Source organism: Columba livia, chromosome 9, assembly GCF_036013475.1.
Source record: "Columba livia isolate bColLiv1 breed racing homer chromosome 9, bColLiv1.pat.W.v2, whole genome shotgun sequence".
Taxonomy (NCBI): domain Eukaryota; kingdom Metazoa; phylum Chordata; class Aves; order Columbiformes; family Columbidae; genus Columba; species Columba livia.
In genome coordinates, this window is record NC_088610.1 from 18,032,497 (window position 1) to 18,056,995 (window position 24,499).

General features: G+C 41.1%; 1 protein-coding gene across 7 annotated transcripts; it reads right to left on the minus strand.

Moving 5' to 3' along the window:
• Positions 1 to 750: 750 nt before the first annotated feature.
• Positions 751 to 21,976, minus strand: LOC102091284 (guanylate cyclase soluble subunit beta-2-like). 7 transcript variants are annotated; one of them, XM_065074072.1, is made up of 16 exons: positions 21,753 to 21,976; positions 20,927 to 21,000; positions 19,990 to 20,084; positions 19,635 to 19,795; positions 19,152 to 19,251; positions 17,411 to 17,631; positions 17,215 to 17,320; positions 15,479 to 15,582; positions 13,725 to 13,941; positions 10,258 to 10,578; positions 9,370 to 9,518; positions 7,004 to 7,150; positions 6,571 to 6,725; positions 4,852 to 5,066; positions 4,641 to 4,763; positions 751 to 3,799 (listed from the first exon to the last, which is right to left on the minus strand). In XM_065074072.1, the coding sequence occupies exons 1-16, from the start codon at positions 21,753 to 21,755 to the stop codon at positions 3,648 to 3,650; spliced, it is 2,343 nt and encodes a 780-aa protein (XP_064930144.1). In that variant the 5' UTR covers positions 21,756 to 21,976; the 3' UTR covers positions 751 to 3,647. The 7 variants fall into 7 exon arrangements, 6 of the variants coding, with proteins under 6 accessions (XP_064930144.1, XP_064930143.1, XP_064930142.1 ...); XM_065074071.1 differs by having other exon boundaries at positions 17,215 to 17,323; positions 21,753 to 21,974; XM_065074070.1 differs by lacking the exon at positions 21,753 to 21,976 and having other exon boundaries at positions 20,927 to 21,722.
• Between the last annotated feature and the right edge of the window lie 2,523 nt (positions 21,977 to 24,499).

A 24,499-nucleotide genomic window follows, 5' to 3' on the forward strand; every position in this document is an offset into this window, starting at 1 on the left:
TAATGAAATAATCATTTCAATTTCACTTCTATTTTATTTGTGGATTTTATTTTCAGCTTGGGTCCATACAGAAGTTGCACTGCACTGTCAGATATAATGAATGAGTAATCTCCAGGAAATCAGGTTACAGCTTGGAAAGTTTACTGAACAGCTTATTTTAGAAGGCATTTCCAGGGAAGTGGTTTTTAAATGTTTTAATGAAAGCTTCATTTTCAGAAACAGGAGTCTGCTTACGTGTTCAGTTAAATACCTAAATCCAGTTGATTTCACTTAGCAAAGTGACAATGCCTTTGAAAATCTGGCCTCTAGACCTTTAAGGTACACAAGTGCTTTTGAAAATTCATGGTTGGACACCAGATTTGATGGGATTTTGGATTGCATATGCTCTAGACAGCTTTCAGAAATCTCAACTTTTAAGCTTTCTAAGCCTCAGCTTCCATGAAGCAGCAATGGGAATTCTCTTCTCCCACATTTTCTGTGTCAGTTCAATATAGACAGATCACTGACACTACGACTGTGTGTTAGTAAGCATATGCCAGCATATAACAATGTTAATTGTTGCGGGCTGCTGATTCTGATGTCACAAAAATGCATATAACTTTGTGTATGGTTAAGAAATTAAACTCACTGGACATTTATTATAGGTATAATGGTTTTAAACTTTTTTATACTTGCAGAGAAAATAAACAGAAAAGGTGGAAGGGAAAAGAGAGAAAGGAGTCAAAGTAGTCATTGACAAATGACAGTCAGTATATTAATGGAAAGGTTTATTTTTGAATTATACTTTTGCAGTCTTTAGCAGTGCCCACAGATTTAAGAACACATGATGATGCACAGGCACATTAATTTTTGAAAGCAGTTGTGCAGATATGACCAAGCTTTGCGTCTCCAGGAGAACCAGATTGTAGCAGAGGCCACAGAGAAACCACTGAGCACATCAGTTTTACGACAGTACAGCATGAAGTCACCATGTAGGACTTACTGGCAATTAAAACATTCCAATAGTAAACATTCATAGATTGTCCAGTGCAAAAAAAGGCAGGTATAAGCAAAGCAAGTGTTAAAATTTGGGCAGAGAGATAGAGGCAGCAATTAAGGTGTAGTCCTTTTCTTCTTCCCAAGAGGATCCATACAAGTTCAGAGGAGCCCTGGGCTTCTACCTAAGCCTTCTCCAGAGTAGAGACTAAACTCTAGTCACTGCTGGCCAGGCTGGTTGGACTACAGAGCATTTCCAACTGGAAATACTTTGTTTTAGAGAGATAGTTAGTGATACTCAGCCATGCAGGTATGGGACTGCAAGAGCAGCTGAGACAGCAAGAAGTTCCCTCCTGCATTAGCATTGGCCACTCTGGTGTCACACCTGTGCTTGGGGCTAAGTGGCTTTAAATCTCCATAGCGAATGCTGATAAAGACAGAGTCCACCACTGCCATTTGTTAAATGACATGTTCTCTGTTCCATCAGCACAACAAGTCAAGAGTAGTGAAACACAACTCTAGGTTGGAGACAAAGAAGTATTGTCAGAGTTGATTCTCAGCTTAGATCAGTGGGATAGCACTGATTTAACTGTTACTTCACATTTACATCATTCTAAGTCAGAGAGAAATTGGGCATTCTTTCTTCAGGCAAGTCTTTTTAAAGCTATGGTCATAATACAGAAGTGCTAAGCCATGAACACAGGATCAGTGAGGAGTAGTCACTAAGGATGAAGGCGAAATTTAAATGTTGTGCATCTGAGGATAGCACACAGTCTAATGTTTAAAATCTTGACACCCAACTTAATAACAACAACAACAATAATGATAATTCTTAGATGAATCTTCAACCTACAGTAGATCTCACCCTCACCAAAATAATGAACAGTGCCTAGACAGCAAAATCCTTACAAATAAATAAATCCTGCCATTCATAAAACTGTGCTCCCCCAGAATGGTACTGCTCAGTTGTACCATGGAAAGTGCTCATGTTAAAGGGTACATCTATGGCAGCATTTCAGAGTCAGGAATGCCTTCCTGAGTGAATTTCCTGGTCAAACCCACTTACTGTACTTGGTCTCCCACTGCAGAGCAGTCTCAAAGCACACTAAGTCAGAGGGTGCAACTAAGAGGATGCGCTTATAAGGTGCTCCAGAAGCTAATAGGTATTCAGTGCATGGGACCAGCAAACCCTCTGATATACCTACAGTGTGGGCAACAGCACTGACTTTTCTCTCTACACATCCTCCTCTGTTGGCCTCTACTACCTGCTAACTCAGACAGAGATGCAGAGCACTCAGACAAAGAAGCTACTTTCTCAAATATTTAAAAAGAAGATCTAACTAGCTGAAATTTCATCTCATTATACTACAGAGAGGAGGAGGTGGCATCAGTCTTACCTCTCTGTCTGGTGTTTAAAGAGCTTCACTCTTGCCACAGAGGTGGAAAAGTGATGCTCCAGACTGTAACAGAGGAGTAACATTATCATCTTCTGTGAGTTCTTGCTCCAAAGCTCAAATGGGTCTCATGCTTGCATCCTTAGACAACAAATCCATGCCCAAAGGTAATAAATCAGCCTGTGGGTGCATCTCCTGTCAAAGCCACCCAGTGCAAGTACATTCCAGCTACCCCAAGTTCCGCTTACAGGAATGAGAGGACAATAGATGATGTGCCAAATTGCCAACAACCTTAATATCCATTGTATTTTTCCTCCTTCATTTTAAATCCCTGATTGTTGAACTTCAGTTTTTTTCTGTCGTGATCAGGTATAATCTAAGAATATATCAGCATGGAAGTAATTCAGCTCAGAAGCCTCTGACACCAGATCTTTAAGTCTGTTATTTTCAATGATAAGAGCATTAATTCCAGCACTGATAGGCTCCCTCTGTATGCCTGAAACCTTATTTTTGTTTAGCTGGGATGAGAAAAAATGATGAATAAACTTGAAACTTGTTTGAAGGTCTCAAATGGTTCTCAGGCCTTGAACAGTCCCTCAGTGTTGTGATGAATTCGATGGTACATAATCCCACTATATGCATGTCTTTCTGTGATCTCCTAAGCACTGCACAGACAGCTGGTTCAGATGGGTTTTTCACAGCTGTGTGCTATAAAGTACAGAATATTGTCTCTTCAGAATGGAAAAATACAGGTTGTATTAAATCTATTCTGCACTTCTACTGCATAACACCTTTGCCCAACAAAAGACCTGTGAACATATTGAAGTTAAAATGTAGATCAAACTCTGCTAAACTTGTTAGCTGTGCTGAAGTCAAGATGGATGGTCACTTCAGGAAATGTTTCTTTTATGGCAAGTGATCATTTGAATAGGAATATTTCTAGCTGGATGAGTCACCTCTTTCTCAATTGCTGCATGAGATACCAAAAAGTGATTTTTTTTTTTTCACATAGAGATATTCAAAGACATGGCAGAGGCTGAAAAATATGTCTTCAAAGTATCTTGTGGTGGTTTCATTCTCCACTGGGAGTATTATATGACATGTGTAGACTGACTAAAAAAAAAGTATCCTCCATTGTTTACTTTTCACTGAAAACTGATGAAATGTCTTTTTAAAAATTTTTTTACAAAGTCATGTGATATACAAAATCAGTCCCACAACAGTAAAATGCACTAAATCATAATAAAATTGTTCTGTTTAATGTAAAAAGTAAGAAACTTAGAGTAAAGTGCAGAAATTAGAGCGAACATTTCTGATCTGTGGCTCTTCAGTAGCAGGTTTGATTCTTCTCTGGTTTAGAGGACAAGGACCATCATCCGCATGCTGGTTGCCATGGAGACTCCCATCACTTTCGAAATCATAACTTTTGCCTAAAAGGAAACACTCCTTCAGCGTGAGTTTTTAATGACCATAGAGGTTTCTGTTTACCAGCATACTGTATACTAGATTAAATACCACATCTAAGCAGGCGGGAGGGGAGTGAAATATTCTCTAGTAATCAGTGACAACATATTTAGTCTGTATAAAATCCACTAAACACGCAAATAGAATTACAAGACTTGCTGCATTAGATTAGGCTGTTCTGGCATCAAATCCATATTCTCTCAGTATTACAGGATCATAGAATAGTTTGGGTTGGAAGGGACCTTAAAAGGTCAGTATCAGCTGCTTCAAAGGAGAATGAACTTTGGTTGCAGAACATGGGCATGGTCATAAATCCTTCTAAGTCCTGCAGAAGCCTGGCTTGAGGACAGACGGGCTGCAGAGCCAGTGAGGCCTCTCCTTCTCAGGCTTTAGTTGGCAAGGGCTTCACCATAAATACAAATAATAACAGCAGTTTTTCTAGCAACAGATGTTGTATTGGGTTTGGATGGCAAGGTTTTGGTACAGATGTACACATGAACAGTTGGGTCTGCCCACATGGAGAGCTGTGTATCATTTTTCCCTTCTGTTAGCAATACCAGAAGGTCTCTGGAGTTTGACAGCTGTGTCCACCTCTTTCTCCCTAGTGGGATTGCTCTGAAGGTAAATTTGTTTGGCCCTAAGCAGTATGCAAAAGGGTTAGTTTCACCAATATGGATATATTGGCACAAATTTCTGGCTTGAGTAAAAATATAGTTATTCAGAAGAGGAATATAACAAAGATGCAAAATTAAGCCTCAGTTACTTCCTAGTTCTATTGTCTTTGCTAGATGGTAACTAAATAATTACCTGTTAAATCTGCAATTTTCGCTTGATTTCTTCTTTTGAGGCTGTTTTGTGCCTCTGTGGGGGCATCAATATACTTCATTGCAATGGCTGGGGTCTGGTCCTTCTCTGGCTGAGTCTGAGTAACTGAAAGAAAAACAAAAAATTCTATGTAATTGAGTTGTATTAATGTTTGTTTGTTCAAGGAGGGAAAGATATGTCGAGTTGACTCTACCTGGCTGATGACAACTTGGTACTGTTTCAGTCCTGCCTTCTTGAAAAGACTGAACAGATTCATGGCCAGAATCTAAGTCTTTCATTGGCCTTCCCATAATCTCATTCTCAGTTGCAGTTTTATTTCTAATGAGGAAGTATGTATACATTTTCCCTTTGCCTTTCACTTCTATTTCTCTTCTTTCAGTCATCTCAAAATTCTTGTATTTTAGGCATCTAAAATATCAGAAGCAAAATGACACATGAAAATTCAAAGTTAGCAAAAAAATGTCACTAACGTTTTAGAAGAGGTATTGTAATCTAAGCAGTCAAGTCACAACAGTCTGGGAATAACAGTGCTGATCCATGAACAACTGAGGGTTTGTTTCAACTGTTTATTCCAGCCTGCTGTGCTTTTATAGCTTTACACATACAGCCTCATCAAAAAACAATGGATTGCATAGTCAGATATTTCTGTATGGGGAGGTTCCTTATTGACCAGTAAGCAGAAATTAAGAACTGAGGCAGGCAATATCAGACAGTACTATCTCCAGACATTTCATCAGAGAAGGCAACCAAGTTCATCAAACATGATTTACTCCTGGTTAATCCAGACTGGCTAGTCTCAACTGCCTTCTCCATGTATCCAAAAAGGGCTTCCAACAAGACTTGATTTTCACTGGGACTGATGTGAGGCTGACTGGCCTATAGCTCCCCAGCCTGTCCTCCTTGCAGTTTATCAAGATAGGTGTGACATCTGGCTTTCTTCAGATGTTACAGTGCTGATCTTCATGACCTCCCAAAGATGACAGTCAGCATCACCCAGCTCTCTCATTACCCTTGGTAGCATCCCATCGGCTCCCACACACTTCAAAGAATTGAGATTTCTCAAAAGAGCCCTGATCTGATCCTCTTCCAATACTGGCACTTCACCTGCTCCTTGAACCCCGACTCTAGGTGCAATGACCTTGAAGACTGAGGCAAGAGAGGCCTTGGGTAACTCAGCCTTTACTCAGGGCATGGCCATTAAATCACCTGTCACAGAAGGCTCATATTTCTATTTATACTTTTCTGCTAAAATAGCAGAAGCTCCTTTTATTGCCCTTGAACCTTCTTTGCCCATTTCAGTAATACTTGAGCTCTGGCTTTCCTAATATCGTTCCTATGTGCCCAGACAATGCTTTTGTTGCTTGTCTTGTTGCTTGTTCCTCCTTTGTTGCTTGTCTTCACCTCCACCTCTTGCATACATATTTTATGCATAGGTAATATTATTGAAAATATAATATTTAATTTTTATTGACATGAGTTTTATGAAAGTAAATTCCTCACTGCAAGACTAGGATAGTGGTTTATGCAGTTAATTCTTAGTAAGTACAAATAAAAATTTTGCCACAAATTATTGTCCTGAGTCAGAGTCAGGATGTCAAATTAAATGTTCTGACCATTTTTCTAGCATCTACATCACTCTATTGTTATTTCCAAGTAAGTTGTCACAGTTTGTTTTTTTTTCCTCATATTTTGATCTCTGGAATTGAGACTCTCAAACCTCTGTCTCCATATACAAGTGTATGTGAAATAATCAGAACATATAAAACTCTGCAAACAGTGATTTTTCTTTATAAGTAAGCTGCATAAATCAGTGAATTAAGATAGCATCATCTACATCTGAAAGCTGCAGCTGTCAAGGCAGTGTTTCTTAGCACAGCTCTTCACAGGAAAAGTTACCATCATAGTTACTCACTGGTAGGCACTGGAGCTTAGATGAATTTTACTCGGGACACCATGACTCTCCATCCGGGAAGCTATATTCACCGTGTCTCCAAACAAGCAATAACGAGGCATCTTTTCTCCAACAACTCCAGCCAAGACAGGACCTGTATGGATCCCAACTCTAATCTTTACAAAGACATAAAACACCCCCCAGAAATGTCACTTGTTATTTAACATCTTTTTTAATGCTGTCCAATCCCCTAAAAGCTCATTCTAAAACAACACCAGACACCAGTGAAATATCAAATATCTACAGGGAGAGGCTCTTCAAGAGAAATGCACCCATGTAAGCCAAAGTCACAGAGTAGTTCAAGGCAGCTCTTTGATGTCCTACTGCAAAACCTAGAAGAGAAGCCCAACCCAAGAAGCAGACAGACACACACATCTTTGTGTTAACAACTCACCTGAATAGGATTTCCAGAAACTGGGTTCTGTACTCCTTTAGCTGCTATTATAATCCCCAAGGCAAAGTTAGCAACTCGCTCAGCATGGGTGGGGACAGGAACAGGGACGCCACCTACTACCATATAGGCATCTCCAATTGTCTCCACCTTTAATTGAGAGGGACAAACATATGAGCATGCTATATATATATCTTGCTAAGGTTAGTGCTTTGCTGTTCAGGGCTCTTCTTAACTGCACTGACTGCCCCTTCCTTACAAAAAGTTCTAGCATATGTGAATTTCCTTTACACGGAGATCCTTTCTTTGACTCCATATTAAAAACTGCAATAAGTTCTGTCCCTGCTTACTTGACCCATTTCAGATATCAGTATGAGACCCTAAGGAGTAAGGGATGCTGTGAAAGTGTCAGATTTCTTGTCTTCCACTTATCCAGGGCAGACCTATACGCACAAAGAACTATTCCCAGGCACAGACTCCTGAGACAGAAGGTTATCCAATAGCTGGATGCTATTAATTAGCTCTAATTCACAATGAGTGTTAAAAACATGTTTCTTTTTAAAAAGATATTTATCTTTTAAAGAGTCACAATAAAGCAAGGGAGTCTCTTCACTGGTGACTGTTACTAAAGGGTTCACATGAATTTAAGAAACCTCCAGTCTCCAGGATGGCAGAAAATGAGAAGTGTGAACTAAGCAGATCGGGAGCATCCTTCCTTACAACCAGCTGTTTTCCCACAACGTGCTGCACCTTGTGAGACAAAAGCTGCAGGGTTTGTCCTTCTTCAGGCATCCAGTCTCCTTGAAGTGCATGTTAAGGTGCCTGAGAAATACTTTGGGGTTTGACCCCATGACAGAGATTTTGCTGGGAACAGAATAGGCCTATTTGACATCAAAAATTCTCAAATGTTTAAAATTAACCATAAAAGACTGTTATACAGTAAGGAAACTTTCTAAACTGCTCTCATGCGACTTCTTTGTTACTTTTACCATGAGTAAATAAGAGAGTAATTTAAATTAGATTAATGGGATTTCTTAAAAATGAACACCAATAGGAGAGCGGGAACATAATTTCATCTTTGGGTTTTTTCATTAACATATGACTTCAAACTGTTCAGCACATTAGTCTAGAAAAATGTGTTCCTGTACATGCCGTCTATCAAGATAGTCAACCCTGTAGTAATGCCAGCAATTTTCTGTAATGAATTAAAAACAACTGTAAAAAGTTATTTATGCAAATAGATACCCTAATTATTTTTCAGCTGTGGTACATTTAATTTAACAAGATCTTTTTGTATCTTCAGATGTTTAAATCTTGGGCCAAGTTTCTTTGATCAATCTCAATATTTCACTTCCTTCTCAATTCCCCAAAATAGTAATCTCGTCCTCTGTACCCTAGTAACCTCCTTCAATATTAATAGGAGTTATATACAGGCATCAAAAGGAGATTATTATAGTGACAGATAATTTACTCATGATGTATGATTTAGATAGAATATAATGCTAATTTATCCTAAAATCTGTGGGCCATATCTTGAATGCTTCAATTATTGAATACAGTTTCCTTGCCAAGGCAGAAATTCTTCTGATTTCCCACTACAATTTACTGCTTGTCTTGCTGGAGCAAGGAATGAAGGAGATTTGGATTTCAACCTTTACTATTTCTGCATTCCTAAATATTTAATGTACAAGGGACAGACAGAAACTGAGGACTTGTTCTTCAGCTCATCAAATCTGGGTAGCTCTGGAAATGTTGATAATGCTATTATTATATATTAATCAGGGTTCTGATCTTCCGAGCAGGTTTTGGAGCCACACATACACTACAGTCTAGATCTAATTAATGCTTTTGGGGGTCAGTGGGAGATCTATACCATTACCTAAGATCTCCATGAAGCAAAACAAAGTCTAGGTATTATCTGGGTATTGTTTATAATGTTATTTCCCAACAAAGGAGATATTGACATAGTGACCAATTTCCAACAGGTTAAATTAAAAGAACTAGGAGAAGTTTTCAAACTGGTTCACAACCTAGGATATCCTGTCATGTTGGGTAGGCATTTGAGAGCAGAAAGAGAGATGTATGAAAGAACAGCCATTCTGGTGTTAGTGTCGTGGAAAGAAATTCTAGCCCATGTTAGAAGTTACATTCCAGTCAAAAAAATTTAAATATATTTAATCACACCTCCGCCTGTTTTTTAGTTTCTCTGTGTAGCCATTACAATTATGCAATATTTTATGGTTTATCAAAAATCGTGCTGGGTAAGAAGATTTAAGTGTATTTAAAAACAAACAAGCAAACGAACAAAAAAGCCCCCAGCAAAATCTTTTTCTAGAGTATTTCTACAGCCTATATTGATCAGTACATACCTTGTACACATCATGCACTGTCGTCAGTCTGTCAAATCGTAGGTACATTGAATTTAACATGAGAACTATCTGAATAGGCTCACATTGGGCACAAATGTTGGTAAAGGTCACAACGTCGCTGAATAATATGGTGCACTCCTTGAATTCTCCTGTGGGCAGAAAGACCAGTGGTGAGTACTTGTAATGGCTGGACAATCACAACATCTGTTTGAGACCTGTTTGCAAAGATTTCTTTCTCATAATTGTTTTAGGACATGAAAACTACCAGTTGTAATATTCATATAATACAGGTGCTCATACAAAAGAGAGATGTCAATATAAGAGTGTATTCAATGTAAGAATCATCACACATCTCAAACAATCCAGACAACTGAATACATCTCTTTGTCCATCTACATTTGGGATAAACTTAGCTCTTCACCCCTATCTTCATATATGTTCTTACTAAAGGGAATTTAAGATTATTCTTACTTGCTATCGCTAGTAACAATGAGAATCTTGATGATTTTAGGTTTATAGATAGCACAGAGGAACTGAAAGAATTTTCTAGGAAAGACCAGGTTTTTTATTCCTTTCATTTTTGAGCCCTCATTTCCCTATATGCCCCCGTTAAAAAGCAAATCTCAGTTTACTGCTTAAACACTGACTTTTTTTTCCCTGAATGGGCAGTTGCTACCACCTTTCACCTCCTAGGGAACAATTTTGGCAAATAACTTCCAAAGCTTTGTTTGAAAGAATAGTCTGTGGTCCTCCTCCTACCTATGGGCGTCACCAAGCAGAGATTGTACTCCACAACAAGGGGGATGGGGCTGTGCCAGCACCCCGGCCTCTCCATCCACATCACCTGGTGCACAAATCATGCATCACAAACGGTTCCTGTTCATTCACCTGCCTCAACTCGCTTCCCCTCTTTCAGCTGGTTGGCCACATGCTGAGGAAGCATGGCATAGAGCAGAGCTTCAGTCTTCTTCTTCTCATCCTCCAGGTGCTTCGACAGTATCCGCAGTTCTTCCTTCTTCCTCTCCAGCTGGTTAGAGAGCTCCATCTCTGCCAGTCGCTGCTGATTGAGAAGAATCAGATCCCTGGTCACATCGTGAGGTGCAATATCTGCAATATGCATCTGTCGCTCCTCCAGTTCATGCAAAGTGCGAAGCAAAGGTGAACAGAGATAGAGCATGCACTGCAGGGACTCCATCCAGATCATCTGGCCTGTTTGAAACAAGTGTCAGTAAGAGTTTTCAGCAGCTTGGACTTTCACATGATGCTCAGTACTACTGATGTTAATTTTAGGGGCTGATTTCTAAGGAGAGTGACCTTTTGTAGTGTAGATTTTGTAGGAATCACCCTGTTTCCTGGAATTAGAGGTGGACTTGTCAGAGGAGGTACACTAGGCAAATAAAAAAATCTCAGGACCCAGAAAGCAGTCAGTCACTCACTGCAACTGCTAAGCAGAGCCCAACCATGCTTCAGGTCTCTCCTCTTCAAAAGGAACCCCAGTGCTCGCAACATCTCTCTCTCTCCTCTCGGTTCTTGAGCTGTTCCTGAATCCAGTCACTCAGCGTCATGCACAGGGGATCTGAGACTTACAATGATTACGTGAAAGATTTAAAATCTAATTTCACAGTGAGTAAAATGTGGGCCCAGTAAGATCAACAGAGCTTCCCTTCTTGGAAGCTGGAGGTCTCAGTCACTATGGTAGTCTAAATAAGGAGGGACAAAAATGCCTAAAAGGATTTTTGGAGGGGAACTGAGTTTTTGTTTTCTGTCTTGATATTTGGTTACGAGTTTGATTTTTCTTATATTTTATTAGTATTATTATTCTTTATTTGCTTTGTAAGTATCCTTGGTTTCTTAACAGCAACACAGGAATTTCTCTTCCTTTCTCTCTCTTTCTCCCCATCCCCTGGGCAACTGGATGAACACCTTGAAAACTAACAGGATTGGAGCATCAGAAATACTATGTGAATTAACCCTCATGGCATAAGAGAAAGTAAAATTATACCTGTGACTAGTTAAAGTTACTTGTTTTGGTAACATCACTTTTTTCAAGGTCTCCCTAAACTCCTATTTTTTTTTGAATCTCAGGAATACCATATTTGACGCTCATCAAGTAAAGATAAAAGGAGAGAAGGGAATATTAGTTCATATTACATAGTTCAGAGAAGCAAAATTGAGATCACAGAATACTTAAAACAAATGTCATTATAGTTAATTACACAAAGCAAAGAATCATTCCACACTCATTACTCTCAGTAAAAAACAAAGTAAATAAAATATCTTTTTTTGCCAAAATAATTTTAATTGGTAAACTCTTGTGTAATGTAGGGGGGTTAAGAGAGAACTCAGAATGTAAAAATGTGACTAGAAAAAAAAAAGGCACAGCTAGCTAATCTATTTTTATCTGCATTTGAAACACAGCCAGTAGCAAATAACTCCCCTCAAAGGCATAAATTAAGAATGAAACATGCATTCACATATTAGGAATCAAAATGTACAAAGGCGCAGCAGAAGCCATTGTTTTCCTCCAGCTGCAATGTTATGAGGATTTTGTCTTTAAGCGCTTCCCTCTGCCCTTTGCCTGGCAGCCGGGACCCGCGCACTGGCAGGAATTGTGCTCACCTTCTCGTTATCATCTGTATGTGCCCAAGATGCAATCCCTGAGCTGTGAACTGGCATTGCCTGTGCTGGGCAACTGCGTTTAAAATGTCATTGCACGTACAAAGCAGTAATTTTCTTTGGCAAAGGAGACTCTTAGCAGTGCAGAGTGATTCAGTGTCAGGTGCACAGGCTGATGTGTAGAGCTATGGGGAGCGGGGACACAGACATTGCTTGTACACAGCTCAGTGCATCCCTGCGTTGAGCCCAGTGGCTATGTGAGTAGAAGCTGGGTCTGAGGGCTGGCACCATGTCCCTGCCACCACAGGTCCCCAGTGAAACCAAAGGTCACAGCTGAGGTCTGGGGAGATTTACAGGGCAACTGGCATTGCATCCTAACCAAGACCAAGAGTGATGACACAAATGTGTTGCAGGAATCACCCCAGGATGATGCCTTACATTATATATTTGGTTCTAACCTCTGCAAAGAAAAACACACAGGGTATCACAATGGGGGAAGTTCTCACACCTCTTCTGGGAAATGAGCATGGCTGGGCACCTCTCTGAGGTGCCTGTACACAAACGTGCACAGCATGGGGAGAACCAGGAGGAACTAGAGGTCTGTGTGCAGTTTCAGGGCTACCATGTCAGTGGGATCATAGAGGCTTGGTGGGGTAGTTCACATACATGGAGTACTGCAAAGATGAATGAAAACTCTTCAGAAAGGACAGACAGGCAAGGAGGGGAAGCTGCCTTTTATGCAAAAGGCTGCAGGATTTTTGTTTTTTGCCAAGAATGGCTGGACCAGATTATCCTTGTGGTCCCCTCCAACCTGGTATTCTATGATTCTATGTGAGAGCGCAAGGGAAACGCAGAGAGCTCTGCCTAGGGCTGAATGATGAGCCAGCTGAGAGCTTCTAGATAAGGATTAGAGGGCTGACCAATGTGGGTGGTGTGCCCTGCTCAGGAAGAAAAGGTAGATGACACTTTCTCAGGCAAGTGGAGGAAGCCTCATGGTGGACTTGAGCTACTTGGATATCTGCTGGACAGACAACACAGCAGGGCACCAGCAATTTGGGAGATTTCTGGAGGGCACGAAGGTACTGACACAGGTGAGCTTCCTGATACCTGATACAAGTGACTGATGAGGGGAGGTGTCCTGCTACACCTGACACTTACAAACAATGAAGAACTGTGGATGTGAAAGCTGGGCACAGCCCTTGCTGCAATGACTGTGATGGTGGAGCACAGGAACCTGGGAGGAGTGAACAAGGCAAAAAAGCAAGATTGCAACCCCAGACTTGGGGAAACTGGGCGTTGTCCCATTCAGGGATCTGCTTGGAAGAATCCTATGGGCTACAGTCTTGTAAAGAAGAAGAGTCCAGAAGAGCTGATTGATTTCCAAGGATCTCCTCTTTCAAGTTCAGGAATGGTCTATCCCAATATGCAGAAAGTCAAGTAAACATGGCAGGAACATTATGAAAACACTGTCTTTCCAAGCCTTTCAAGTGGAACCACAGTTGTTATTTCTGACTGAAAAAGCCTTCAAAATCTGGTGAGTTACTAGCAGAATTTGTCTACAAAAATCTTAAAGTACTGTTTCTCTAAACAGAACCACCTAATCCTCTCCTCACTGCACAAAGACGAGGCCATTTATAAGACTTACGTGAAGCCAGGAGTCCACAGAAAGGCATTAGTTCAACTCCAGCATAATTCCTGATTAAATATGAACACTTACGATATTGAAAACAGTGAAGTACCTCTCAGCTCTAGCATTGGCCGTTGTTTCCATGATTCTGGCATCATCTCTCTTCTAGTCTGGAAGACAAATTGGCTGTTGATGAATTTCTGAATGCTAGAGATGGTGAAGGGTACCTCTGGATGAACAATACTGAAATAGTGATCCAAGCAGATGCCCATGGTCTGAAGGCCAGGTACAATCTTTTGAATGCTCACCCCAGCTTGCTTCACTCTGAGCTTAAAAAGAACATATGGACAATGTGTTAAAATTCATATCCTGTTTGGTTTCAGGCCAACCTACAGCTAATGACTGTTTACACATTACTGCACATTTAGCTTTGCTATAGTACATTACTTATTTCTGAGCAAAGTTTCTGTCTTACTAGTGTGTTCCTGCAAAACTCTGAGTGTCCTTCATAGCAAGACAAAGCCCCCAGAAAGGAACATTACTATCCAAATGCTCTTCCATATCAATTGTTACAATCAAATCAGAACAAAGCTATCTGCTATTACCATTGTTTGCATTTGTGCAGGCACGACAAATAGCCTTACAGGTAGCTGCAGGAGAAAATTAGAGATACCAGAGTGTGTCCTGCATTCCAAAAAGAAAACAGCTGTGGCACAAAATGTCTTGGCAAATATTAATTTTCTAATGGATGCCATGGGTTATCTTCTCTTATCCATTGCTGTGTAAAGGTTTAGTTATTCTCTTTTAGCCTTACAACCACATATAAGCTCTTAAGTCCTGCAGAAATGTCCCCTATGCCTTCACTGCTTGTCATCAGAGCTATTGAAGCTCTGACTTAGCTACCAATAATGGGTGCAGGGCTTGCCCTTTGTCCACACTAATAATTTTATCACATTATGCTGGCTGTATGCCTTGAAAGGTTTAAAACTCTGAACTTCGATTAATGTGGACAGTGGCACAAAGCAGACTGTGGTCTAGAATCTCTATCAGTGTGATAGAACCACGTTTCCTGAGTGGCTGTATACAGCTTTCTTCCGCTGTCCCTTTCTCAGCTTCTCTTTTCTTTGCTCCTGTCCTAAGCCAATATTCTCTGCCTGGAATTAGAAGCAAGAGGAACTGTAGCTTGGTGGGAGCCCAGGCTAGTTGGAGAGCAGCCACAGAGCAGTCCCTCGGAAGGGAAAGGCAATTTCATTGCTGCAGAGTATGTGTGCACAGGAGAGGAGGCTCAGTCCTTCCCTGAAAGATAAAGAGATTTTGGGGTCCCGTTCCTACTAGAAGGAGACACATGCTGCCCGATTGAGTAGGTAGCTATGTTTACGCAGCACAAGCTTGTAGGAGCAGACTCCAGACGCACAGAGAGCCCCATCTGCCAGCAGAGCCTTACAAAGGCCTTTGGCTGGGTTGGGGACTGGGAGGAGAGGGTGACTAGCTATCAGTACAAGAGCAGCTTAAAGGATGGGTTGTGTCTCTGGCACATCCAAAGACAGGAAGGTGGCCAGAAACCTAATAAAATTATGTTCTGTGTTTGGTAATGGATAGACTGCTGCAATAAACCTTGTTGGCATATCTGCAGCTGTTTCAGACATGGTAATCTCAATAAATTCAAAGGAGTTTCCCATCTGAAATAATCCAGATCCAGTTGTAACAAGTGACTTCTATTACATGTCTTTGTACAGAGCACTTCTGTAAATGAGAGTGCTCTGTATACAGACAACATGCAGCAGTGAACTGTAGGACCGTCAAAACAGAAGAAAATTATTATATGGCCTATGTAAACAAAGTGCCCTTACCACATGCTTGTCCTACCTCTTTGTCAAAAACCATATGAAAAGGAAGTCCATTGCAAAATGTTTTTGTGTCAATCCAGAGGCTCTTAGGATAAACAGGCTCAAATCCTCTCAGGAGCTTACCTATGGGAAGACAAATATCTAGTTTTCAATCATGTTGCACCTCATAAAAGCAGTCAACACTATTTTTTAGCACTCAGTGAGACAAGACTGTATATCATAATGAGCAAAGACAAATTAAACAGTGTGTGGGTCCAGAAATGTGCATACATCTGTACTAAATGTTCTGTAGTTTAACACACAGCTGATTAGCAATTAATCTGATTTGGGTGAGCCTTTAAAACTTAACCACACAAAGAGCACAGAGCATTGGATACATGAAATTATGTGGAAAGAATAAGAATAGATGAACAACTGTAGATGCTTCTGCTCTATGCATTTGCTGATGTCATAGCAAAATAACACAGCTATATCCCACAAAAATGTACCCAGAAGTGGTTTTAATATACTTTGCCACCTACTAAGTAACATGGAAAAACACAGCATGATCTGGGTTTCAGCCTCCTATACAAAGAAGTCTAGTCTGTAGCATAGAGACCAAACTGCTGTTTTGTTCCTATTTTACTTACCCCAAATTTTTTTTCAGAATGGTCACAAATCTACAGAGAAGGGTTTGCTTGCTAGCAAACAGGTATTTTTGTAAACTGAATAGAATGGGCAAAATAGTCAAAAGCACCCATCTGACTGAAGCACCCAAAGCCTTTGATCTTCACACTACAAACTTGGATTCTCCAGTAACCCACAATAATCAAAAGGATGATTATTTCAAGCGACCTGTCTCCACCGGACAGTGGCTATAACAGGCTGGTAAATCAGTAACTCCTACTTGATAACAAATGCTTGAGTCACTTTGGAGACTGGTAAAAAAGAACACAAATTTAGGACCCAACTTTTAGAGCTCTTACTGCTTCAGGGGAAGTCAATGCAAGTTTTCATCTTTCAAAGTCTGGCTCTTGATAACTCCTTCATTTATTGTTAAAGGATTTTTTTAAGTAATAATGCTACTCTATGATTTTATTTTGAATAGATATTAATTTCTTACTCAATATATCTGCTCTTGTAATGCATGTGGCATTGCACCAGATGATATCAGTTTTTCACTCTTCCCAGAATCCAGGCATCTTGGCAGAGGAATAAAAAGATCCTAACTGTAAAAATCCTTCAATTTTATAAACATACATAAACAAAGATTATAAACGTATAATATATAAAGACATAAAAGCAGATTGCTAGATTAGTATGGGATTTTTGGTAGTGGAGGGTGTGATTTGGCTTTCAGAATTTACTACAGTTGATGATTTTGGAAAGGAGTAGCAGCTATCAAGTTAAAAAACATTATTTCAAAATCATAATCTTAGACCAAGTGACATGGAAAGGAATTATCAAATGTACCACACAATGACATTTTATAGAAGAATACTTTTCAGAAGAAAGCCCTGTTTAAGAGACAAAAGTGACAGGTCATATTCCATTTAAGTATCTGTCATTACTAAGCATGCTTATTATCTTCAATTTTTCTTTTGATTACCAATGTCTAAACAAAAGAAACTTTACCAGAAACATTTTGAAAAGACACAGAGGAAACATGAATGGTAACTTCAAAACTGATGGGTAGGTGGAGATAGGGAAGCTTACTGACTTTCTCATTATGGAGATTCAGGAATGATGACAAGCTCCCCATGAATGATCTCTCACCTTTTCCTAATGTGATTACTCCTCTTAATGTTTTCCAGTGACTTTTCTTGACAGGACAAACAGAGCTTCCTCTGTCTCTAATTGTATTCTTGGCTTTTTCAAGGTCCTGCTGAAATCAAAAATCCAAAGGGAAATTAAAGAGTGTTTTTATTTAAATCGTATTTTAATAATATAGTGATAATGAACATTAAGATACCTCTGTAGTCAGTGGGTTCTCAATTTGTTTTTCACAGTCAGCAAGATATTGAGGAGAGGAAGAAAATGTCTTTCTTTCCTTGTATGAAAATACAGGGTTTTGAGTGACAAGAAAAACAATATGTTCTTTTTTACCAGTTCTTTCTTCTTCCTCTGTTTGATTGACTATTTCCATTGAAATCTCAATGTTAAAAAAATCCAGGGCTGCTGCACCAATAATTCCTAAAGAGGAAACAAAAGATGGTATTGCCAAGAACAAATCCTTTCGATTTTCCCTTTTAGAGGGCCCACAGTGGAATTTAACTGTTTCAGAAATCACTTTTCTAAAGGACTCCAGAAGAAGAAATCAACCTGCTGTTTGTTATCTGTGTTGTTACTGCCATTGGCATGGTAAGAATATGTGCGTAGGAGATAAGCTTTAAAGTTACTGTTTCTTTTGTTTTGTCTGATGACAAATGCTTATTTTCACTAGAAAAAGCTCAGCAGGATACTTGAAGAATGTGTCCAAATAGTCATACATAGCAATAATATGAATTTCCATTAACCCAAAAATGCAGGGGATCTAAGGAGATCCTGCTATAACAATCTATTCCACAGAATCATAGAATCGTTTTGGTTGGAAGAGACACTCGGGATCATCAAGTCCAACCACAACCTAACTCTAGCACTAAACCATGTCCCTAAGAACCTTGTCTAAATGCTTTTTAAACACCTCCAGGATGGTGACTCCACCACTTCCCTGGGCAGCCTGTTCCAGTGCCTGACAACCCTTTATGTGAAGAATTTTTCCTAATATCCAATCTAAACCTCCCCTGGCACAACTTGAGGCCATTTCCTTTTGTCCCATCACTTGCTACTTGGGAGAAGGGACCAACATCCTTGATGCTACAACCTCATTTCAGGTAGTTGTAGACAACAATAAGGTCTCCCCTCAGCCTCCTTTTCTCCAGGTTAAACAGCCTTTCAGTCATTCTAGCATATTTTTCTTTCAAAAGGAAGGAAATATCTTTCATGAAGATACACAATCAGTCCTCTGAATTCTGCATAGTTATTAGGCAAAATACTGGACAACGACATGAAAAGCTCTGTCTGAAATTCCAAATAGTTCTGTGCTTCAATAGGAATATGAAATGAATTTTGACAAAGGGGGAAGTTTTGATAAACTTCTAAATTCAGCAGCATCTATCAAAGAAAGGAATGTGATCATCTTTTACAGACTTGCAGCTATTTAACCCTTGCATGAGTACAACGGTGGTGATTCCTTTAAATGCTGGAAAAAGATTAATTTTTGAGCAGGGTTCAATAGTAGTTTCACAGACTGCATGTACTGCAGGAGTATTTATTACTTGATGGGTATATGTCTTCAAATCAACTATAAATGGTACTTCACTGTAATTTAAGTAGCACGAGTTACCAAGAACTAATCAACAGGTAGACACAATACACACCAATAACTTTCATTTTTCTTCCAGGAAAGGAATTATATAGGAATTCTATAGGAGGAACAGACGGTATCATAAATCTTGATGAAGCCACTGAGGGCTAGAAGTGGTCAGGAGGTCAGAGAAACACCAAGGTGTATCTGGTAATTAAACTCTACTAGGCTTCAGTTCCATGGCCAGTCCTCATCTGAAAAAAATACTCTACAACAGAAGCAAAGTATATCTACAAATATATTATTATCCTGTATATATATATATAGTATTACCAGATGATCTGTACTCTGTATTCTATCTGATTACCTGGCACAATATGGCACAGACCTCTTCTATCTGAATAGTAATGTAAATGCATTGACCCGTCTTCATTCTTTTCTACTCTAAAAGATGGGGCATTCATCTCCTAAGGAAAAACAAACAGAAACAAAACTTCAGTATCTTTTGGTGGTGAATCCCACTTGTATAAAAGCATCTCATGTCTTAATAAAATAAGCAGTAATCTGAATAAGCTGAAATAATTAAAAAAAAAATGTTCATTTGTGAAGGAAAAACTGCTATGCTTTAGAGAAAATGTACTAAATAATATCTACTGTTGAGGAATACTCAGGAAAAAAACTACTATAAAAATGGTGGTAACATTTTTAAGTAATTCATTTCAGGACCTATGAGAGCCTGTTATAGCATCTCTTTCCATTATTTGTTCACACGTATGAGATGCTGTTCCTCCTGTTGCAAAGTCTGGTGGAGTGCACCCATACCTGTTCAGTGTTTACTACTGAAACTTGCCTGGTAAGAAAGGGACAGGTAGCTGTGCAATGCATCCAGGTTCTCTATGAATTCATAGAGATTTCCACCCAGTGTCCTCAGCATGTGGTCATAGCCTGAGCGTTTACAGAATTCAAAGAAATATGCTCCAAACTCTCTCAGAACCACGTCAGCAGGAACACCTAGCAAAATAAAGATACCTTAATGAATAAGAAAGGTTTGGAAGTTCTTGGAATTCTGTCAGGAGGATTAAGAGTGAATGCAGAAAATTTGCACCACAGGAAGGGCATTCCAGACACCACAGGTGACTAAGATCTGGGCTGCGGTCTCAGGCTTGACCCAGTATGGTTCATTTTGGAGGCATGGTGACACATACCTAATATTTTGCAGGCTTTGTCGACTAGCTGCATTGTGATCTCATCTTTGTATACCTCAAAAGTCAAGAAAGAATCCTGGACTCCGGCCTGCAGTCTGCAACAGAGAAGATGATATTCTTGTCTCAGCAGTGCTGTAAATATAACATGCTTGGGTGACCCAACCAGCATTCATTAAGCATGGTTTGTTTTTAACCCACTCCTTCACCTCCTTCAAGCATTATATTAGAACATGTTACTTCCCCTAACGGTTTGTGTTGTTTCAAAAACGGCTGAATGGTGGTGTCCACCTCTCAATTTCTGCTATTTCATGTTGTGGTATTACGGTAAACTCTTTCAAGGATGAGGGCATCACGCTGTGGGGGGCTAGAGCAAGTGGACTCTTAGTTTGTCTTTTGGTCTACTGGCTTGTTGTTCAGTGTGGCTACAATATCAAGCTCTTGGGTCTCTAGACTTGACCAAAAACTTGCTGAATATTTATACTGGCTTCTATGGCTACTATATGTGTGTATGTAAGTACCATTTTTATATCTTTATCTCTTAGAAAATGCCACAAATCTCATAAAGTAAAAACAGAGGTGATATATTTAGCTGCTTTTCTGAAAGTACTGTAATTAAACTGACTTCATATCAAGGATGACATCTTTTCAGTGTAATTACTTTTCAATATTGTCACAATGAGGCAGTGAGTCTATTGCACAGTTATCTATTTAGAATAAGTGTCATCCTTAATTATCTGATATAACAAATTAATTGGGGCGAATTAGTATCAGAGCATGAAGTGTTCCAAGGTAAGAAACTCTTGCTTTTGCCCTCTTAGTTACTCCTAGTAATTACTTGAGATACACATCAGCTGTCACTTACCAGTGAGAAATTCTAATCCTCTGCTGCTAAATTCCTGAGTATTTTCTTTCAATACATTTATTGGGAACACATTACCTTAATTTTTCCCATGTTTCTTCACCATACTTTTCAACCACCAAAGACTTCAGGCATGTATTTATAAATCCATACTGCAAAAGGAAATATATGAACATGGAAAAGACATACTGATTTTCAAAATGCAGCCCAAATGCCATCTCTTTGTATTTAAAATTCCACTGCCAATTTTATATTGGTAAAGATAATCATGTTTGACAGCCATTATATCTTTCAGTAAACAGCATAGCCCTTTATCTCAGCATTTCACAGGCCTTCAGCGAAACAGAGCAGACAGACTCAATCCTGTTCTGCAGATAAGGACCCGAGACGCCGCGTCCGGAGCTGCTGTGCCGTGCGTGCCGCCTGGAGCGCGTCCCTGCGGCGGCCGGAGCAGCGGCCATGCCCGGCTGCAGCACCAGCCGGCGAGTTTGGCTTTGCCGTGACTGTTATTGTTGGCGTTAGTGCTGGCAAACCGTCCACTGGGGATGGGGGGAAATAGGTAAAAAGGATAAGCATGAGTAGCACCATCGCAGCAGCCTAAGAACGGTGCTGTCCAAACCACCCAAAGCCATGCGGGGCGGTGAGGCTGGCGGGGCAGGCAGGAGCTCTCCGCCGGCTGGTCTCTCGGGCCAGGAGTGAACGGCAGGAGCTGTCTGTACGTCTGTCCCCGGCAGAAGCTGTCTGCCCCCGACACCAGCTGTCTGTCCCCGACAGGAGCCGTCTGTCCCGACTCGCCCCCGCTCCCTTCCCGGGGCTAGAGGAGGGTCCCAGGTGCCTGTCTGACCCTGCAGGTCCCCGCAGCCCGGCCCGGGAGCCCCCGCGCCCGCCCCCGCCGCCCGCTCACCATCCTGCCGGCGCCTCGGGCCCCGCAGCCGCCCCGGCTCCCGCCGCCGGCTCCCGCCGCGCCGCCCCGCTGCCTGCCCGGGGGCGGAGGCACGGCCAGGCCCGGCCTCGCTGCTCTCGCCCCCCGCTGCCACCGCGGTCACACCGGAGCACAGTGAACTGCCCGGGCAGGCGCGGTTCAACGCTCCTTCTCCCGCCTGCCTGGTCTTCCGCAGAGAACACGCGTTTTCTGTAGCTGCCTGTGCGGCAGGAATTCGGAGTGATGCCAAACAGCATCTCAGCAAAGTGGCATCATTGCCACGTTTGCAGGTTATGGCAGTTTCCAAATCCCAGGTCCCTGTTGCTGGAGCCCGTGGCATGGCCAGGTGGGATGTGGTATGGTCAGATCCAGCTGGACATGGCATGGCGCTGGCAGGCTCACCGGGTCCTGAGCATCTGAGGCCCCACTGGGGTGAGCAGCCAGGAGGGTGACAAGAGAGAATGGTGTCTCTCGCCAAGTTTTTCTTAAAACTGCTCTTAGCAGAGCAGGAACAGTAATGGTAGAGTCAACAACGACACTTGCCCAAGGATAGGAGATTTGTGTGGAGAAGCAGCATCTTCTGTTCAGCTGCTGAGCCCTGCATTGCTGTCGTAGGCCTGACAAGAAGCAGGAGCTGAAGCTGGTTGCACACAACTGCCCATAGTCCAGGCTGCATCTCCAGCTGCCTGGCCTGTCTGAGAGGAAAGGACAGCAGTAGGGATGTTGGCAGGAATACAGTGATTGGTTTTAGATGCAATGAATTAATGAGGTTTGGTGCCTGGCAGAGTTATTTCCTAGGTTTATTTTTGAAAGAATTATTTGTAGGTCACTTTGGAGAGTGAATCCTGAGAGGACGTGATGGAGGACTGTTTGGGAAAAAACAGTCTCCCCTGATGAGTTTCTCTCCTCTGTCGGCCAAACACGCATAGGCAGCCCTGTGGGTGGTGACAGCCCCATGTCACCCACCTGGTTGCTGCTATTTGGTGCAGGGGGTGTGGGACGCTGCAGGGGACCATGTGCTGAGCCAGCGCTCTGTGTCTGTCTGGCAGCGAGGGGTTTGCTTGTGCTGTCGCAATCCCATACTATTACGCCCATTGATCTGTCTCATCATTTAGTCTTCTTCACAGGTTCCATGCGTGTTCAGCAGGCACATCAAAACTTGGTGGCAGCCCTACGCTGGGAATGGGTGCTGCTTTTTTAATGAATGCAGCCCTCCCACCAGCCCTGTGCTGTCCCTGTCTTGCCTGAGGCAGCTCTGTACTCCCCTCTTCTGTGCCACAGACACTGGTGACACTCCCTTGACCTCACTGATCAATAAAGCGGGTTTCTTTTCAAAAGCTGGTCAGAGCCAGGCTCAGGAGAGGACTGATGAAAGTCCATGCCAAAAGGGTGAAGATACCCTTATTTCAGTTATCTTAAAAACCATGTGTCAGTTTCACAGCCTGTTTCACTGCCTTATCACAGCCTGCAAAAAAAACTAAAAATAATTGGCTTAGGAGTTCATGACTGTCAGTGCCATCAATACAAATGTAATTCACTATGAGGTTACTAGCTTTTTTCTTAATTTTAGCTACATACATCTCCTGTTGACATGAATGCAAATAATTTGACACTAGAAGTGATAAATCAGGAAGATAAAACTAAAGAAAATGGAAGAGGAATAAGCACACAATCATCTAAGAATTGTATGGGTTTGCCTATTGCCTTCAATTTATAAATTAATTTTATTATATATAAATAACTCTAATTTTCAGGTTTATAAAACCTCAGTCACTGGAGAGATTTGCAAATAAATTAAGTAGTATCTTCTCTTCTAGTACTTTAGTATCTTTTATTTTTCTTATTGTATGCGTAACACCGAAGAAAGCAATCCAATGATTTTTAGTAACAAAGACTAACAACTATCAAAAAGGTTTGGAGATGCAAGTCAGATAAACTATCCAAAATTCAAAGTAATACCTGTATACTAAATCTATGTTGAACAAGGTAATTCATGCTGGAATTGAATTTATCATTATTGCTGTAGCCCTTCTTTGGTTAGTGAGTTATTCATACTATTTTTTCAGGTCTGTTTGTTGTCATGAGAGAAAACTGGATAAAGAATCTTCAAGTCAGGATTGTTTGTGTGCAGGTCACTGGGCTGCTCACCCTTTGCAGTCCATGGCCAATGACGTGCCCTCGGCCACCTCTGTCATCTCCAGCTGGATGACAAAAGCCTTCTAAGCAAGAGAACAGAAAGCAAGAGAGAAAAATTTATAATACACTTCTGGTGTAACTATTTTTAAAATGTAATCAGTGCTTCCTAGAATTTTGACCAGCAGCTATTTCCATGTATAATCACATCTTTAATCAAAGACAGAACACCCGACATGTTTCTGTATCTCAGCCCACTCTGTGTAAAATGAAGACAACAACACTCCCCTTCCCAATCTGTTGCTGTGCTCCCGTGACAGTCATTATGGTCTCTCTTGGCACAGCATGTCCAGGTCTCTCAGTCTCTGCTGGACCACATTCCAGGTGTCTGGCACTGACATAAATTGTCACCTGCTGCAGGGGCAGCAGAGCAGGTGTATTCAGGTGTGGAAAGGTGAGGTTGGAGCAGGATGTTTTTAGTTTCAGGGGGTTTCTTCCTTCCCAGAACACATTGGGTGGATGGAGATAGGTTGGGATAGAGTTGCTCACCAGAGTTCTCCTGGTCACTGTCCTGTGAGGCTGAGCCTTGCTGCAAG

What these genes read in the sequence shown, in the direction of transcription:
- LOC102091284 (XM_065074069.1), bottom strand. Translation starts at nt 21,066, where the DNA reads ATGGCATTTGGGCTGCATTTTGAAAATCAGTATGTCTTTTCCATGTTC. An exon ending in AGTAATCACATTAGGAAAAG is followed by an intron (nt 15,583 to 17,214) that starts GTGAGAGATCAT and finishes GTCTTCCCATAG; the next exon opens with GTAAGCTCCTGAGAGGATTT. An exon ending in ACCAAGTTGTCATCAGCCAG is followed by an intron (nt 4,764 to 4,851) that starts GTAGAGTCAACT and finishes TTTTTCTTTCAG; the next exon opens with TTACTCAGACTCAGCCAGAG.